The sequence below is a fragment of the Petromyzon marinus genome, chromosome 51 (genome assembly GCF_048934315.1).
Source record: "Petromyzon marinus isolate PM22_M1 ecotype Great Lakes invasive population chromosome 51, UKy_Petmar_22M1.pri1.0, whole genome shotgun sequence".
Taxonomy (NCBI): Eukaryota; Metazoa; Chordata; class Hyperoartia; order Petromyzontiformes; family Petromyzontidae; genus Petromyzon; species Petromyzon marinus.
In genome coordinates, this window is record NC_133717.1 from 13,763,821 (window position 1) to 13,783,457 (window position 19,637).

Consider the following 19,637-nt stretch of genomic DNA (forward strand, 5'->3'; position numbering starts at 1 on the left):
ATTGATTGATGGAGATGAGAGAGGAGAGAGCCTGGGAGAGAGGGAGTGATTGGATTCTGAGAGGGGTTGCGGGGGGGGAGATTGGTGGAGTGATAAGAAAGTAAATATAAAGAGAGGGGAGATTTCGGAGAGATATAAAGAGGAAAGATGTGGAAAGAGACATCGGTGGGCATGGAGAGTCCAGAGAGAGGGGAGGTGGGAGAAAGAGGTGAGAGGGAGGGAGAGAGAGATTATGCAAAGCATGGAAAGGGGAAGGAGGATAGAGGAGAGATAGGAGATTGAGAACGGATAAAAATGGGAGAGAGGAGAGCAGAGGGGTAGATGGGAGAGAGGACGTGGAGGGATAAATGATGCAAATACGAGAGACAGAGATGGGAGAGAGAGCAGAGAGTGGTGATAGAGGAGGGAGAGAAAAGAGCGCGTGGAAAGAGATAGGAGAGGTAGAGAGAAAGAGGCGTGGGAAAGGAAGGGAGGAATGAGATGATGCAAGGAGGAGGGGGAGAGAGGAGAGAGATTGGCGATAAAGGGAAAGGTTGGACGAGAAGACAAGAGAGAGAGAGCAGGGGAGAAACAGGCCAGAGGAGGATTGAGCAGAAGATGATGTAAGGAGGAGGGGGAGAGAGGAGAGGACGAGATGGGTGATAAAGGATGGAAATGAGAGAGGGAGGATGGGGTGACTATGCAGAGACAAGAGGGAGAAAGGGGATAGGAGGGAGGGAGGGATGATGCAAAGAGGAGGGAGAGAGCGAGACGAGGGAGAGAGAGAGGGGGGGGGAGCTGCTGTAGAGGCGGGGTTGAGAGAACGCAGGGGAAACCCGGCGAGAAAGGAGAGAGAGAAGCTTGTGGCTCTACGCAAATCCTGGCATGACTTACACCCGAGACGCGACTACACAAGCCAGGCGCGGCTGCGTGTAGCGACAGAATAACCGTGAGTCGATCGTCCACACACATCGTACACACATTGTACACATCTCGTACACACATCGTACACAGTCTGAAGCAGAACACACACACACATAGCCACGCACACACGTATGTGACCACATAGGTGCATAGATATGCATGCATCTGGTACATACACATGCACTGCATATCAATATACCGGTTGTTCGGCTGTGCGTGTGTAAATGATCCATTAATACGGCCGTGCACGCATACACAATAATATATATAGATGTACAGCCACGCACAGATAAAGACAAAGATCCCCCGTACAGCCTGCACAGACTGTTGGGGCTGTTAGCGAGCACCTATGAAGGCCGGCACGGCGCACGGTGGGCTGTTGGGTGGCCAGCACCACGCCCGGCCGCCTTTGTCTCCCCAGTGGCGATGGGTTGTTGTTTTTTTACACACCGCGCCAGGTACTCGTCTGAGGCCGAGCCGACTTAGTGGGCCGGCTTCAGATAATCGTCACCTGGTGTTGGTGACCCTGAACGGGAATTAAACTCGGGTGGCCAGGGGGGGGGGGGTTCATTTCTTAGCGCATCGCGCTAATCGCCGCGCCACCGCTCCCCCACCGCTACAGACACAGACACAACCGGTACAAGACACATGCACTGCATATCAATAACTACCAACAGCTGAAGGTACGTACACATACGCCGCCGCTGCCTGCTGCAGATACGTGTGAATGGAAATACACACAACGTGCAGCGCGTAGACACAACGACGCGCGTGCATTGCGCAAAGTGTGCACATGCAAACAGACGCACACACACACACGCGCACAATTACATACACTATTGTATACTGCGGTGTATTCATAATACATCGGACTTGCATAGCGCTCTTCGTCCGTGGACCATACATACGCAGAAGCACATATACACAATGACACACACGTACAATGGCACAACTAAAGCACACACACACACATTTCACTACACACACGAACACACGTGTGGAATTCACACGTGCCTTGTGCATGGCTTGGGAGGCCTTCATCCAGCAGCGGATTGAACATGGCCGATGCGGATGTATGCAATGGAATACACAACTCTGCACACGCACACGCTGGTATGTACACGTACATAAAAGCAGTATACCACAATCATAGAGCCCATTGCTTTAACACGGATTTAACCGGCGTTATCAATCGATGCACATAGACACACGGGGAAATGCGTATGGACATGCGTTGTTTAGTGACACACACAGACAAAGATCCCCCGTGTAGCCTTAACACACTGTTGGGACAAGTGCTGTTTGCGAGCACCTATGAAGGCCGGCACGGCACACGAGGGGGTGGGTGGCCAACACCATGCCCGGCCGCCTTTGTCTCTCCGGTGGCGATGTTTACACACCGCACCAGGTTGTAATTTGAGGCTGAGTCGACCTAGGGGAGGCCCAGGGACCGGTTCAAATAATCGCCACTGGTGTTGAATCGAACTCGGGTCGTCGGGTTTGTAGCGCAGCGCGTTAGCCGCTACACTACCGCGTCCCGAGAGTGACACACACGCACAATCATACCCTTGATATCTAAATGAGCCTAAACCTAATGCTGAACACACACACACATTATTAACATACATTACGCACTGCACGAATACATCTGTGCACGTTGCGTATTACAGCCCTGCACGCATGATCTGAATTATCGCTTCAACCTTTCTCGACAGAATTTTAAACAAATAACCTAAATGCACAAGTTATTAACACGAGTTATACGTCGTGACACACACACAGTGTGTCCGCTGGCTATGTGAACACGTACAGTGAGAGAAAAGTATTTGATCCCCTGCTGATTTTGTACGTTTGCCCACTGACAAAGAAATGATCAGTCTATAATTTTAATGGTAGGTTTATTTGAACAGTGGGAGACAGAATAACAACAAAAAAATCCAGAAAAACGCATGTCAAAAATGTTAGAAATGTATTTGCATTTTAATGAGGGAAATAAGTATTTGACCCCTCTGCAAAACATGACTTAGTACTTGGTGGCAAAACCCTTGTTGGCAATCACAGAGGTCAGAAGTTTCTTGTAGTTGGCCACCAGGTTTGCACACAACTCAGGAGGGATTTTGTCCCACTCCTCTTTGCAGATCTGCTCCAAGTCATTAAGGCTGACGTTTGGCAACTCGAACCTTCAGCTCCCTCCACAGATTTTCTTTGGGATTAAGGTCTGGAGACTGGCTAGGCCACTCCAGGACCTTAATGTGCTTCTTCTTGAGCCACTCCTTTGTTGTCTTGGCCGTATGTTTTGGGTCATTGTCATGCTGGAATACCCATCCACGACCCATTTTCAATGCTCTGGCTGAAGGAAGGAGGTTCTTACCCAATATTTGACGGTACATGGCCCCTTCCATCGTCCCTTTGATGCGGTGAAGTTGTCCTGTCCCCTTAGCAGAAAAAAACACCCCCAAAGCATGTTTCCACCTCCATGTTTGACGGTGGGGATGGTGTTCTTGGGGTCATAGGCAGCATTCCTCCTCCTCCAAACACGGCGAGTTGAGTTGATGCCAAAGAGCTCCATTTGGTCTCATCTGACCACAACACTTTCACTCAGTTGTCCTCTGAATCATTCAGATGTTCATTGGCAAACTTCAGACGGGCATGTATATGTGCTTTCTTGAGCAAGAGGGGACCTTACGGGCGCTGCAGGATTTCAGTCCTTCACGGCGTAGTGTGTTACCAATTGTTTTCTTGGTGACTATGGTCCCAGCTGCCTTGAGATCATTGACAAGATCCTTCCATGTAGTTCTGGGCTGATTCCTCACCGTTCTCATGATCATTGCAACTCCACGAGGTGAGATCTTGCATGGAGCCCTAGGCCAAGGGAGATTGACAGTTCTTTTGTTTCTTCCATTTGCGAATAATCGCACCAACTGTTGTTACCTTCTCACCAAGCTGCTTGGCAATGGTCTTGTAGCCCATTCCAGCCTTGTGTAGGTCTACAATCTTGTCCCTGACATCCTTGGAGAGCTCTTTGGTCTTGGCCATGGTGGAGAGTTTGGAATCTGATTGATTGCTTCTGTGGACAGGTGCCTTTTATCAGGTAACCAGCTGAGATTAGGAGCACTCCCTTAAGAGTGTGCTCCTAATCTCAGCTCGTTACCTGTATAAAAGATACCTGGGAGCCAGAAATCTTTCTTATTGAGAGGGGGTCAAATACTTATTTCCCTCATTAAAATGCAAATCAAGTTATAACATTTTGACATGCGTTTTTCTGGATTTTCTTGTTGTTGTTATTCTGTCTCTCACTGTTCAAATAAACCTACCATTAAAATTATAGACTGATCATTTCTTTGTCAGTGGGCAAACGTACAAAATCAGCAGGGGATCAAATACTTTTTTCCCTCACTGTAATGCCGCCACTTGCACACGCGGAATAGGATCGTGAATATACGTCGACGATGGGAGCCGTGCGTGTGGCGTGTGTGTGGTGTGTGTGTGTGCGTGTGTCTGTGTGTCTGTGTGTGTGGTGTGTGTGTGTGTGCATGTGTCTGCGTGTGTCTGTGTGTGTCTGTGTGTGTGCGTGTGTCTGTGTGTGTCTGTATGTGTGCGTGTGTCTGTGCGTGTGTCTGTGCGAGCCTGTGTGTGCGTGTGTCTGTGTGGTGTGTGCGTGTGTGTGCGTGTGTCTGTGCGAGCCTGTGTGTGCGTGTGTGGTGTGCGTGTGTCTGTGTGTGTGGTGTGTGCGTGTGTGTGCGTGTGTCTGTGTGTGTGCGTGTGTCTGTGTGTGTGCGTGTCTGTGTGTGTGCGTGTGTCTGTGTGTGTGCGTGTGTCTGTGTGTCCGAGTCTGTGTGTGTGCGTGTGTCTGTGTGTGTGCGTGTGTCTGTGCGAGTCTGTGTGTGCGTGTGTCTGTGTGTCCGAGTCTGTGTGTGTGCGTGTGTCTGTCTGTGTGTGCGAGTCTGCGTCTCTTGTGTCTGTGGGGAGCGGTAGTGTAGTGATTAGTGCGCTGTGTTACGAACCTGGCGATCCGAGTTCAATTCCCGCTGACGGTCAACAGCGGTGACGATTATCTGAATCGGCCCTGGGTGTCCCCTAGGTCGACTCAGCCTCAAATGAGTACCTGGTGCGCCGTGTAAACATTTCCACTGGGGAGACAAAGGCGGCTGGGTGTGGTGCTGGCCATCCACCTTTTCGTGTACCGTGCCGGCCTTCATAGGTGCTCGCTAACAGCACTTGCCCCAATAGTCTGTTAAGGCTACACGGGGGGTCTTTGTCTTTGTGTGTCAGTCTGCGGGGCGCGGTGGCGTATCGGTTAGCGCGCTGCGCTACGGCCAACAGTGGCGATTATATGGACCTCCCCTAGGTCGACTCAGCCTCAAATGAGTACCTGGCGCGCTGTGTAAACCTCGCCACTGGGGAGACAAAGGCGGTCGAGCGTGGTACTTACCCCGGCCTTCATGAGTGCTGGCTGACAACACTTTCCCCAAAAAGTCTGTCTAGGTGGTGGGGTGGGCGGGATCTTTGTCTCTGCGTGAGTCTCTGCCTGGGGAGCGGTGGCTCTCTCGTCAGTGCACTGCGCTAGGCGACCCCAATAACAGTGGCAGCAAATATTTGTAGCGGGTCCAGATCCCTCGCCTAGGTCGCCTCAGCCTTCAATTGAGCGTGTGTAATCAGCACGAGAGATACAAAGGCGGCCAAGCGTAGTTGCTGGCCATCCACCCCCTATCGCGTGGCGTCGAGGCCTTAATAGGTGCTCACGGACAGCACTTTCCCCAGCAGTCTGTTGAAGGTATTACGGGGGACTTTTGTCTTTATGTGTGTCTGTCTGTACATAATGTTTGTATGTGTGTGTACATATGGAAATGCATGTACGTCTGAGTGATTTATATATAAATCGTTGTTCCCTTTATATAATTCGCGAGAGATTAAGCGTTATATTTTGTCGCACTTCATCGCCAATATCCTGTCTGCCCCATGTATCATCTCACCCTCTCTACTTTCATCATTGAATTACTGGCATCATCACAATTCCTGATGTCACACGTTTTGATCATTCTATCATCGTAATCATCTCCTTGTTGAATGGACATCTTTGGTCAATGATCATTTTCATCCTTTTATTTATTGTGGTTGTCCTGGTGTCTCTTTTTTAATAATCTCCACCATCACCATGATTCCAACGCTGCCACCAATACCACCACCAATACCACCAAACATCATAAATAACCGTCATTACAATCATTTCTGGCAATAAACTATCTGCACCATCACCAATCGATCACCACCAACACCACCACCACCACCACCATCGTCACCAACCATCATTACTACGACATATACCAATATTTCCACCACGACGATCATCATTATTCAATCCAAAAAAATCACCACCATTACCACCACTACCACCACAAACACCATCATCATACCCACCACAAACATCAACACAACCACTACCACTATGCGATAATCATCATCAATTATCATTATCAACCTCCAATACCACAACTGCCACCGTGGACATTAAATCCCCTTTGTCATGTTCATTATCAATTATCATCGACCCCACCAATCACTGTTATCAATCATCATTATCATCATTAATCTCCACAATCAACCATTATCAAACTCCACTGCCATCACCAATCACTATCAATTTTAATCATCCACCTTCAACACCATTAATCATCATCATTAATTCATAATAATGTTTTTTGCCTACGTGTTAAATCATCATTAATCTCCACCGCCAATCATAATCACTATCAACCTCCACTCCCATTATAATCGTCTTCATAACACCACCAAACATCAATGTCTCCTCAACCATTATCCTTATCACCACCAACAAAACCACCACAAACATCAACACCACCACAACTTCTATCATGAGCATGTAATCACCACTATTATCAACTGCCATTATTACCTCCACAAACAATCATTATCCTCTACTTCAACCATCAATCATAATCAACCACCTCCATTAATCACCACCATCATCAACCACCTCCGTGACCACTATCACGAATGTCCCCTCCACCATCAATCAACAACCAACTCCACTTCCACCACCAATCATGTTCATCCACCTCCACCACTTCCGACAACCATCAATCACCATTATCATCAACGCCACCTCCACCATCAATCATCATCATCATCGTCGTAAACCTCCACTTCCTCCATCAACGGTCATCACCATCCGTCTCCACCGCCATGCGCACGCCGGCCAACGGCGCGTGAAGGTGGTCTCGGCGCTACAAAGCGTCCCCATGTCAGCGCCGGAGAGGCGAGGACACGGGCGGGCGGAGGAGGAGGTCCACCCGACGGCCGGGTCCGCAGCAGGAGCCTCCCCGCGCTCCCCGTAGGGATATGCTGCGCCAGACCCTGCGCTGCACCCTCAAGACATGCTTCAATCGCCTGGGCTTCTTCGTGAGCCGGCACCCGGTCTTCTTCGCCAGCGCCCCTCTCCTGCTCTCGGTCCTGCTCGGCGCCAGCCTGAGTCGCTACGAGGTGGAGGGCAGCATGGAGTCGCTGTTCGCTCCGCAGCACAGCCTCGCCAAGCACGAGCGCCGTCTCGTCGACAGCCTCTTCCCCATCAACGGCTCGCGGCACATGCTGTTCACCGACCTGCACTCACCGGGCCGCTACGGCCGCCTCGTGGTGACCTCGCGGAGCGGGCGCGACGTGCTGGACGCGCCCGCCGTCGACGCGATCCTGCGGGCGCACGCCGGCGTGCTCGGCATGCGCGTGAGCGCCCTCGGCTTCAACTACAGCTACGCGCACATCTGCACGCTGGACGCGTCGAGCCGCTGCCTGCAGGATGCGCTCGTCGACGTGCTCGAGCAGATGCGGCGCTCCAGGTCGGGCAACCGCAGCGCGGCGGGCTTCAGGCCCACGTACCCAACGACGCGCCTGGGCTCGGGCCGCGAGGTCTTCCTGGGCCACCGGCTGGGTAACGTGTCGCTCAGCGACAAGGGAGTCGTGCGCTCCTCCAAGGCGCTGCAGATCACCTACTACCTGAGCACGCGCGACCGCGCCGACGAGCTCGTGGCCGACTCGTGGGAGGAGGCCTTCTGCAGGACTTTGGACAAGATGCAGGAGAGCGGCGGCACCGACGCTGCCGCCGGCGGCGGCGGCCGCGGCCGCGGCGGTACGGGTGGCGGCAGTGAAGACGCCGGGCCCGACCTTCAGTTTCACGCTTTCACGTCGTCGTCCCTCAGGCAGGATTTCCAGATGAGCAGCGTGGCGAGCAGACCTTTCCTCATAGCCAGCGCGGCCGCTGTCACCATCGCCGCCGCAGTGTGCTGCTCCATGCGAGACCCCGTGCGCACGAGGCCCTGGCTTGGCGTGCTGGGAGTGGTCACCATTTTCCTGTCGACGCTCACCACGGCCGGCATCATCAACCTCACGGAGGGGAAGTACAACTCCACGCTGCTGGGCCTGCCTTTCATCGTGATCGGTAAAACGGTGGGCGCGGGGACGGACAGACGGAGGCGGACGGACGCGCGTGCCCGTGTGCCGTTGTCACGCATGCGGCTGTCGCCGGCGGTTTGCCTGCGGCGGTCGAGGGGAGATGTCGGTCGACTGCGCAACATCGTGACGGTCACCGCCACAAACGCCGCTACCACCGCCGCCATCACCATACCACCAATCATCATCATCGCTGTCACAATGATCTATTATGATCATTCATCAACCTTTTAGGCAACCGTAAATCACCGTAATCAACGTCAATCATCACCACCACTGACACCACCACCAACTCCACTACCCCATTACTACCACCACAACCATTACCACCACGATCACCAATCGCCATAATCAACGTCAATGGCTGCCACCGCCACAACACCACCAATCGTCATCGCTGTCAGAGAATGATAAAATGTGATCATTCATCAACCTTTTTAGGCCGCCGTCACTTTTAATCACTCATTCAATCATCGTCGGGCTTCCACCATCGCCGCAGTCGTCATCATCCTTTTGTCAGCCGTCATCTGTAATCCAGCGTCATAATGCGCTACCAACGCCTCCACAACCGCCACCAATCATCACAGGTGCCCTATCACATACCTGTAAACAACTTATCAGTGCCTACCTTATTACAGACCAATTCAGACATTATTGGTCACCCCGTGTCCTTATAAATCTCAACCTTCATCCTGCGAATTCCCAATCACGAGGAACACAAATAAATAGACCAAAAAATGTTGTTGCCCGTATTGAAACGGCTGTACGCCATATGGACCTGAAAACTAAATTACCCTGTACAAGAATACGGTGTAAAGAGTACGGGTTAACAGCTATGCTATCACGCAATTGCTCATGAGTTAACCATTTTCGTGCTAAACCATGAACTAAACTATTTTTTGTTTATTGCACACTTTCATTGAACTTGTCGTATTTTCTGTTTACATTCTTTGGAATCTTTGACGTTCAATATCGTCGGATCTACAAAGCCGAACGAGCTGACATTTTCTACGCAGACTCGTCGCTTCACGTGATAATTCAAGATTTCATTTAAAAACAAAAACCGGCCCAGGTCCCGCCCATCGTGGTGCTATTCGTGTTTTTAACTACATTTTACTAATTAATGATCGTGTTTTTATCTACATTTCACTAATTAATGATCGTGTTTTTATCTACATTTCACGAATTAACAATTGTGTTTTTAACTATACATTCTAACAATTAATAATCGTAAATTCCAACCACCCCCCCCCCCCCCCCCATTAAAAAACATTACAAATGGTCACGCCTAACCCACGACGGTCCAATCACAGCAGCTGTTACTTGCCAGGCGATGACCAATGAGAAGCGCGCTTCTATCGCCGCTCGTCATGGCGCCGGAGTGGCCGCTGTGGCTGCCCTCCACTCTCTTAATGAGAGACAAACAATTACACAAAAAATATTATTAGGTAATAAACAAACAAGATTTTCAATGGACACAGTTTTATTTGCACTCAAAAGTAAAAAAATACATTATTTTTACCCGGAAATTAATTTAATTTGATGTGCTCAATAAAAGTGGGTGGTTTCCTTTCAATATATCTTAAAATTTCTTTATGCAAGCCACCCACTTTTATTCAGCATATCCAATTCTACTTTTGAGTGCAAATAAAAGTGTGTGTATTGAAAAGCTTTTTTTTTACTTTTACCAGGTCAGGCCCACTGAGCTACATAGCTCTTTTTCAGAAGCGACCTGACCACCAAATGATAGCTCAACGTCGTGGCTTATCATGCGGAATTGTATAGCAGCTAAATACTCTAAATATGTGTTTCTAAATGTGGAGGGAAAACCGGAGAACCTGGAGAAAAATGCACGCGGCCACAGGGAGAGAGACACGCAAATTCCACATATGCAAGCGTCAATGGTCGGGATCGAACCCAAGATCTCCTGTATACCAGGCGAAGCAGTTAACATCTTGCCACGTGGTGCCCTCTAATCGAGTAACTGTCATCGTTCCGTGAGAAAAAAATAATCGTCTAGCCTGCGTCATCACTATCAGCGTCACGATGTGCAATAGTCATCCAGCATCAACATTCGTCCAACCGCGGCCCCAAAGAGGAGCACACAGGTCATGTTTTTGGGCAAGGCCCGAAAAAGGAGGAGAATTTTGACTGTTGCCTGATGACGCTGGTTGTTGTAATTTCCGGTGAAGCATCACGGTACTTGAATTGTAAATGTTGTCGTGGGTTTACTCTCCAACACACCGGTGTGCTGAACCGAGTAATTAGCAAATTTTGTGTTACGTGACAACCCTTACTAATTGTCTGTCGGGTGGTGGCGGGTTTAACGACACTTTTATATTTACGCGATTTAACCCCAAGAAAACATCTGTTACGTATAATTGTATAATCACCCAGCGTCCATCATCATGCTCATCCTATTCATGACCAGCAATTGTTAGCTTTACAATCATCAGAGGCAGCAGAGTGAGCATCATTCTGTCAACCACGACCTCTCTGGCATCAGTACGGAGTTCACCGCCTTGTTGGAACTGAACTGTGGCTATCGAAATCATCTGCCTTCGCCACAGGAATGTGGAATTTCCATTACTAGCTCAGAGCCTCCGGCGGAGATGAGTTCGACCCCCACACAGTTTGGCCTGACCACAGGAATGTCCCAATAAAATTGTGGACAGCGCTTTGGCCAATTCCCAATGACACCCTCTTGTGTCACTGTAAACAATGAGGCATTATGGTGCAGAGTGTAATTGCATTAGGCCCAGCAATAATAGCAACCCCCAAGGTATAAACTTTAATGGCTTTAGCCCATCATAGACATGTGCACTATAGCCCTTTGTCAATCCGCTGCTGAATGACAGCCTCCCTGCGCCATGCACGTCCGGGAGGGTAGTTTGACCATGCTTCACCACACTGGTCAGTGCGGGTTAGTGTGAACTCGGGGAGGATATGGCAGTACGGATTTCGCCGCAAAGCCCCCTACCGCCCATCGTGTAGCCCCACCGCAACCTGTAACGCCTGTTATGCATGGTGTTCGCCCATCCGAAGCACTGGCCAGCCTCAACTCTTTGCTGAGCTTTGTAGATGTGACGAGGTTCAGAGCACCGCCAGTGATTTGGTCATCGATGTCCCTCTGTGCTTCAAACAGGCGTGGTGCTCAGCTCCATTGGTGATCCTAACCCAGTGATGGGATATTTCTATGACCGGGGCCAGTCTATAAGACATTCCACTGTTGTGTTATACCATCGAGTGATGCTCATTTGATCGGACCCAGGGAATCAGAATCAGAAAGGGTTTGATTCGCCATGAAAGTTCGCACAGACAAGGAATTTACTTTGGCAGGAAGGTGCATACATTCAATAGGAATCTTAAATCTTAATATAAAGTAGCTATAAGATACAATCTAAAAATACAAAAAATACAAATAGGGTAACATAGTGTAAATATGGCAAGGTGTCATTTTGTAGAAAAAATGTTAAAGTCAGTGTAAGCCCTTGGCCTTGTTTAACAGGCCAGCAGCGGATGGGAAGAAACTGTTTTTGTGGCGTGAGGTTTTGGTCCTGATGGACCGCAGCCTTCTGCCGGAGGGGAGTAGCTGGAACAGAGAGTGTCCAGGATGGGAGGAATCGGCCAGAATCTTCCTCGCTCGCCTCATAGTCCTCGAGGTGTGCAGGTCCTCGAGGGTTGGTAGATTGCAGGCAATCACCTTCTCAGTAGTGTGGATGATACGCTGCAGTCTGCTCTTGTCCTTGGCAGTGGCAGCAGCGTACCAGACGGTTATGGAGGAAGTGAGGATGGATTCAATGATTGCTGTATAGAAGTGCACCATCATTGTCTTTGGCAGGTTGAATTCTTCAGCTGCCGTAGGAAGTACATCCTCTGTTAAGCTCTCTTGGTGAGGGAGCTGATGTTCAGTTCCCACTTGAGGTCCCGGGAGAGAACAGTGCCCAGGAAGCGGAAGGACTCCACAGTTTTGACTGGGAAGTCGCACAGGGTGATGGGGGTGAGTGGGGCTGTATTCTTCCTGAAGTCCACAACCATCTCAACTGTCTTTAGAGCATTTAGCTCTAAGTTGTTCTGGCTACACCAGGTCACCAGGTTGTCAGCTTCCCACCTATAGTCAGACTCATCCTCACCAGACATCAGCCCAATGAGGGTGGTGTCGTCCGCAAACTTCAATAGTTTGATGGACAGATGATGGGAATGATGCATAATAGAATATTTACCCAGGGAAGCCTCGGTGAGTCGCAAGATGGATTTTCTGGAGGGTCCTGCTACCAAATGTTTGACCAGTTCCTTTTCATAGCACAGTCAGTCCTCGACTGACGAACACCCGACTTATGAACACCCACACTTAATTTCCGTGAAATATTTGTTTTTCTTACCTTTCCTTAAAACACGAATGGAACCGTAGCACTAATTTGTTCAAAAAGCAATCCTCCGCAAGATGTGAATGAGTAAGCCTCGTGCTGGAAGTGAGTGTTTGTGTGTGTAGGCATTGAAATATAGTAGATTACTGTGTTCCGACTTATGCACGGTTCGACTTACGAACGGGTGTCAGGAACGAATTGTGTTTGTAAGTCGAGGACTGCCCGTACTTATATATTTTACATTTTGTGTCAAAGGAAACGCAGAAGACAAAAAAGCTCCACACGTATGAGCGCGTAAAAAAACTTACGAGCCAGTTAACCTCTGTGAACCCTACTTGCTGTACTCCCTCTCGTAGCCACCGCCTTATTGTGCTGTTGTAACGTGGCGTCACGTGCGCAGAGTCTCTCATGGTTTTGTCATCTCCCGATGCTGCTGATCCCACATTCATTAGTCCGACAATGAAACGAAATATTTAAGACCGAAACAGGAGGAGGAGGATGTCTTCATAACTCTGGCTGTTGCCCCATGAGGCTGGTTGTAATCACCAGCGAAACGTCACAGTACTCGAATTGTAAATGTTGTGGGGTTTACTCTCCAACACACAGCCGGTGTGCTGAACTAGTAACTAATTGGCATGTTTGTTTACGTGACAAAACCTTACTAATTGGCTGTGTCGGGTGGTGGTGGGCTTCACGACACATTTTTATTTACGCGATCCAACCCCAAAAAAATCCTCTGCCATGGATATTTTCATTTCGTTGTCCATATATTTATATTCGGTCGCTTTGAAATCCTAAGAACTGTTCCAGGCCCATAGCGCTGTGTGCGTGTGGTCATAGTGTGGGGAGCGGTAGTGTAGCGATCAGCAGTGCCCTGTGCTACGAACCCGGCGAACCGATTTCGAATCCCGCTCACGGCCAACGCCAGTGATGATTAATTATCTGAACCGGTCCTGGGCCTCCCCTAGGTCGAGTACCTGGTGCGGTGTGTAAATGTTGCCACTGGGGAGACAAAGGCAGCCGGGCGTGGTGCTGGCCACCCACCCCCTCGTGTACCGTTCCGGTCTTCATAGGTGCTGCTCGCTAACAGCACTTGCCCCTACAGTCTTTAAATGCGATACGGGGATCTTTGTTGTATAGTGCAGGAGCACTGATGAAGAGAGTGAAGAAGGGACCCGTGTCTCTTAGTTCCCATTGTGGAGCTACCACCACGGGTTCCTGCTCTCGTAGTTTTTCAAGTTTCATTTATTTGGTACAGCCCTGTGAGCCACGCGGCTCTTGAGTTGGGTGCAACCGCAACAAACAAAATACGAACAGAGAAACACCTTAAAGCGACGACGCGATGATGATGATGACGACGATATTGTGCCGTGCTCTCCGGTTTATAAGACGCTCCAGAAAGTAAGTGGCTCCACGCCAAGGCGTCCATCAAGTAATACTAATATCGTCACGCGTAACAACACGACTAGGATGCCTCGTGTAGCCTGTAACAGATTGTTAGGGCAAGCGCTGTTGGCGAGCAGCACCTGTGAATGCCGGCACGGCACACGAGGGGGTGGGTGGCCAACACCACGCCCGGCCGCCTTTGTCTCCCACGTGGGGATGTTTACACACCGCACCAGGTACTCATTTGAGGCTGAGTTGACCTAGGGGGAGGCCCATGACCGGTTCAGATAATCGTCACCGGTGTTGGCCGTGAGCGGGAATCGAACTCAGCTCGCCGGGTTCGTAGTGCAACGTAGCGCTAACTGCTACACTACCTCTCCCCGCTACACTACATTTACACAAAGCACTAATACACACGCACACACCTCACCGATTATGAGATAATCCTCAACTTTACCTTCAAAAGACGTTGTAAGAAGCGTGTCCTATATGACAACCCGGAAATTACGGTAGTAATAATAATAATCATCATACAGCATTGCCCTTTAATGATCAAAGCTGGTCCCACTGATTGCACATGTACTGATTGTCCTTGTTGGGATGTTTGTCCAATGCCATGCATGGAGAGTTACCCACGTGAGAGGACAGCGGAGTGCCCGGAGAAGCCTCCAACGTACGGGGGAGTGACGCTCACAGCTCGGCACAGATAGATTCAAGAATCCTCTCTTTGCGCTGCCATCGGCTGGCCACCGCACATCCCAGTCCTACAGCACCTGGTACACCATTCCCCAGGGTAGTTGGTGACGCACCCACAGCCCTGTTCTGCCGATCCGCTGCCGAACGAGCGCTTTCCAACGCCGTGCGGGCTTGTGGAGGTCACCATACTTCACCGTGCCGGTCGGTGTGGTGGGTGTGGGCCCGAGGACAAACGATGTGCGAGCGTAGAAGTACGGTACAACAATTGTTTTTTTTTGCCTTAGCTGCTCTCTGCTGCCAAAAGGCCCTAAGGCGAGCCGGCGTGTGCGTTGGCGGCCACGTGTCCACGTGGCCCTCCCAAACACCGCTGAGCCTCGGACTTCTAAGGGCCGGGGCTGCTCCGGGTGATTTGGTGGCGGGTGACATTGGAAAGATAGAGATGGGACCAAGTCCATTGAGGATCGTAGTGGTAATGCAATTATAATGATGATGATGGTGGTGATAATCTTTTTTTCTGATAAAATGCCGCTCGCTAATGGTAAAGAGCGTTGAAGGTGTTGATGTAATTTAGATGAAGGTGGCTCGGCAGGAGAACGGAGTGGTTCACAGTGGGAAGGTTGCGAATTCAAATCCTAGCTGTGGGGAGTTTAACTCAGACCATCATCCTTCCCTCAATGGTCGGTAAAACGAGTATCGCTTTGCGAGGGAACTCAACAGTGCGTTTTTAATTTGTTTTCCTATAGATAGACTCGCCCCCCACCATAGGAACATGGAATGCCCACCACTGGCTCCGGCAGCGCTGTGGAAGGGAGCTGATGCCTCCACGATTGACCTGCACGCCAGAAGGCGAACAGCACAAAAACAATGCACGATCAGAATATTTATATCTCGGGGTTAGCAGCTACATCACAAACACTGTGTGTGTGGTTCATCACAACCACTGTGTGTGTGGTTCATCACAAGCACTGTGTGTGTGGTTCATCACAAACACTGTGTGTGTGGTTCATCACAAACACTGCGTGTGTGGTTCATCACAAACACTGCGTGTGTGGTTCATCACAAGCACTGTGTGTGTGGTTCATCACAAACACTACGTGTGTGTGGTTCATCACAAGCACTGCGTGTGTGGTTCATCACAAACACTGTGTGTGTGGTTCATCACAACCACTGCGTGTGTGGTTCATCACAAACACTGTGTGTGTGGTTCATCACAAGCACTGCGTGTGTGGTTCATCACAACCACTGTGTGTGTGGTTCATCACAAGCACTGTGTGTGTGGTTCATCACAAGCACTGTGTGTGTGGTTCACCACAAGCACTGTGTGTGTGGTTCATCACAAGCACTGTGTGTGTGTGGTTTATCACAAGCACTGCGTGTGTGGTTCATCACAAACACTACGTGTGTGTGGTTCATCACAAGCACTGTGTGTGTGGTTCATCACAATAACTGTGTGTGTGGTTCATCACAAGCACTGCGTGTGTGGTTCATCACAAGCAATGTGTGTGTGGTTCATCACAACCACTGTGTGTGATTCATCACAAGCACTGCGTGTGTGGTTCATCACAAGCACTGTGTGTGTGATTCACCACAAACACTGTGTGTGTGGTTCATCACAAGCACTGTGTGTGTGGTTCATCACAACCACTGTGTGTGTGCTTCATCACAAGCCCTGCGTGTGTGGTTCATCACAAGCACTGCGTGTGTGGTTCATCACAAGCACTGCGTGTGTGGTTCATCACAAACACTGTGTGTGTGGTTCATCACAAGCACTGTGTGTGTGGTTCATCACAAGCACTGTGTGTGTTTCATCACAAGCACTGTGTGTGTGGTTCATCACAATAACTGTGTGTGTGGTTCATCACAAGCACTGCGTGTGTGGTTCATCACAAGCAATGTGTGTGTGGTTCATCACAACCACTGTATGTGATTCATCACAAGCACTGCGTGTGTGGTTCATCACAAGCACTGTGTGTGTGATTCACCACAAACACTGTGTGTGTGGTTCATCACAAGCACTGTGTGTGTGGTTCATCACAACCACTGTGTGTGTGCTTCATCACAAGCACTGCGTGTGTGGTTCATCACAAGCACTGCGTGTGTGGTTCATCACAAGCACTGCGTGTGCGGTTCATCACAAACACTGTGTGTGTGGTTCATCACAAGCACTGTGTGTGTGGTTCATCACAAGCACTGTGTGTGTGGTTCATCACAAGCACTGTGTGTGTGGTTCATCACAAGCACTGTGTGTGTGGTTCATCACAAGCACTGTGTGTGTGGTTCATCACAAGCACTGTGTGTGTGGTTCATCACAAGCACTGTGTGTGTGGTTCACCACAAGCACTGTGTGTGTGGTTCATCACAAGCACTGAGTGTGTGGTTCATCACAACCACTGTGTGTGTGGTTCATCACAACCACTGCGTGTGTGGTTCACCACAAGCACTGTGTGTGTGCTTCATCACAAGCACTGTGTGTGTGGTTCATCACAAGCACTGTGTGTGTGGTTCATCACAAGCACTGTGTGTGTGGTTCATCACAAGCACTGTGTGTGGTTCATCACAAGCACTGTGTGTGTGGTTCATCACAAGCACTGTGTGTGTGGTTCATCACAAGCACTGTGTGTGTGGTTCATCACAACCACTGCGTGTGTGGTTCATCACAAGCACTGCGTGTGCGATTCATCACAACCACTGTGTGTGTGCTTCATCACAAGCACTGTGTGTGTGGTTCATCACAAGCACTGTGTGTGTGGTTCATCACAAGCACTACGTGTGTGTGGTTCATCACAAGCACTGTGTGTGTGGTTCATCACAAGCACTGCGTGTGTGGTTCATCACAAGCACTGTGTGTGTGGTTCATCACAAGAACTGGGTGTGTGGTTCACCACAAACACTGTGTGTGGTTCATCACAAGCACTGTGTGTGATTCATCACAAGCACTGTGTGTGTGGTTCATCACAAGCACTGCGTGTGTGGTTCATCACAAGCACTGTGTGTGTGGTTCATCACAAGAACTGTGTGTGTGGTTCACCACAAACACTGTGTGTGGTTCATCACAAGCACTGTGTGTGATTCATCACAAGCACTGTGTGTGATTCATCACAAGCACTGTGTGTGTGTGGTTCATCACAAGCACTGCGTGTGTGGTTCATCACAAGCACTGTGTGTGATTCATCACAAGCACTGTGTGTGTGGTTCATCACAAGCACTGCGTGTGTGGTTCATCACAAGCACTGTGTGTGTGGTTCATCACAAGCACTGCGTGTGTGGTTCATCACAAGCGCTGTGTGTGTGGTTCATCACAAGCACTGCGTTTGTGGTTCATCACAAGCACTGCGTGTGTGGTTCATCACAAGCACTGCGTGTGTGGTTCATCACAAGCACTGTGTGTGTGGTTCATCACAAGCACTGTGTGTGTGGTTCATCACAAGCACTGCGATCGGTAGTGTAGCGGTTAGCGCGCTGCGCTATGAACCTGGCGACCCGGGTTCGATTCCCGCTCACGGCCAACACCAGTGTTGCTTCCTTGTTTGTGTGCGTGCGTTATGTCGTGTGCATGGTCGACTCAGCCTTAATTGAGCCTTTGTCTCCCTTAATTGAGTACCTCAATTAAGGGAGACAAAGGCGGTCGGGCGTGGTGCTGGCCACCCACCCCCTCGTGTACCGTTCTGGCCTTCATAGGTGCTTGCTTACGGCACTTGCCCCTACAGTATGTTACAGGCTAGGGGGATATTTGTCTTTATCTTTGTGCGTATGCGTGTGTGTGTGTGCGAGTCCTCTCATCCACGTCTTCCTCCTGTCTCTCAGCGCGATTCCAAGTGCGCAACGTCTCCCTGCTTACTTGGGCACCCTTCAAATGTTGTTTCTTGCACGTTGTCATCGCCCCTGCGTTCGTTTGAACCTCGTCACAGCGGGTAGCGCACGCCTAATTATTCACCGAATTAGTGAAAGGTCACCGCAGCCTAGATTTTCGGCGGCTGCGGGGTCTTTGCCGGGATTTAAAATCTTAAAACATCGCAGGGCGCAGCGTTGTACAATGCCGCCCTCTTGTGTACTGCGTCTTCCCTATGGAAGGTCTCGATGTAATCAAGCCTGACCTTTGAATACATTGACCAGTCCAGGATTCAGCGAAATCGGTGGACATCGTTTAACGTAGCGCTGGGGCCACCCGATCAGTTATCACCAAATAAGTTGACGAGCTAACTCATCGATTACTGCAGCGAGCGTTGGCTTCAAGACGACTCAGCTGATCGGAAAAATATATCTCACCCACGTTTCATTCGTGTGCCGCTGGACGGGAGGTGACGGGCATGTCGTCGGCATCACCTTGCCACGTCGTCGGGCTGGGCGTGGCTTGCTGGGGGGTTTCCTGCCTTCAGGAGGAGGGGAGGGGGTCGCCGTTGTTTGTGCCGCAGTGTCGAGATGTTAACTACCTCGCCTGGTATACAGGAGGCCGTGGGTTCAATCCCGACCCTGAGACCTGCTGTATATTTGGAGTTTCCGTCTCTCTCATCATCACGGTGGCTAGATGTTAATGACCTCGCCTGGTATACAGGAGGTCGTGGGTTCAATCCGGACCCTGAGACCTGCTGTATATTTGGAGTTTCCGTCTCTCTCTCATCATCACGGTGGCTAGATGTTAATGACCTCGCCTGGTATACAGGAGGTCGTGGGTTCAATCCAGATCCTGACACCTGCTGTATATTTGGAGGTTCCGTCTCTCATCATCACGGTGGCTAGGAGATGTTATTGACCTCGCCTGGTATACAGGAGCTCGTGGGTTCGATCCCAACCCTTTTCTCCAGGTCTTCCGGTTTTCCTCTCCAC

At 50.0% G+C, this 19,637-nt stretch overlaps 1 protein-coding gene across 1 annotated transcript in view; it reads left to right on the top strand.

Annotated features, from left to right (window-relative positions):
- Positions 1–147: 147 nt before the first annotated feature.
- Positions 148–19,637, top strand: part of LOC116953314 (patched domain-containing protein 1-like) — a 49,085-nt gene continuing 29,595 nt past the window's right edge. The window contains exons 1-2 of the mRNA XM_076074886.1: positions 148–928; positions 7,137–8,353. Coding sequence (XP_075931001.1) covers positions 7,264–8,353 — 1,090 coding nt within the window. The 5' untranslated portion in view covers positions 148–928; positions 7,137–7,263. The remainder of the gene's footprint in view (positions 929–7,136; positions 8,354–19,637) is intronic.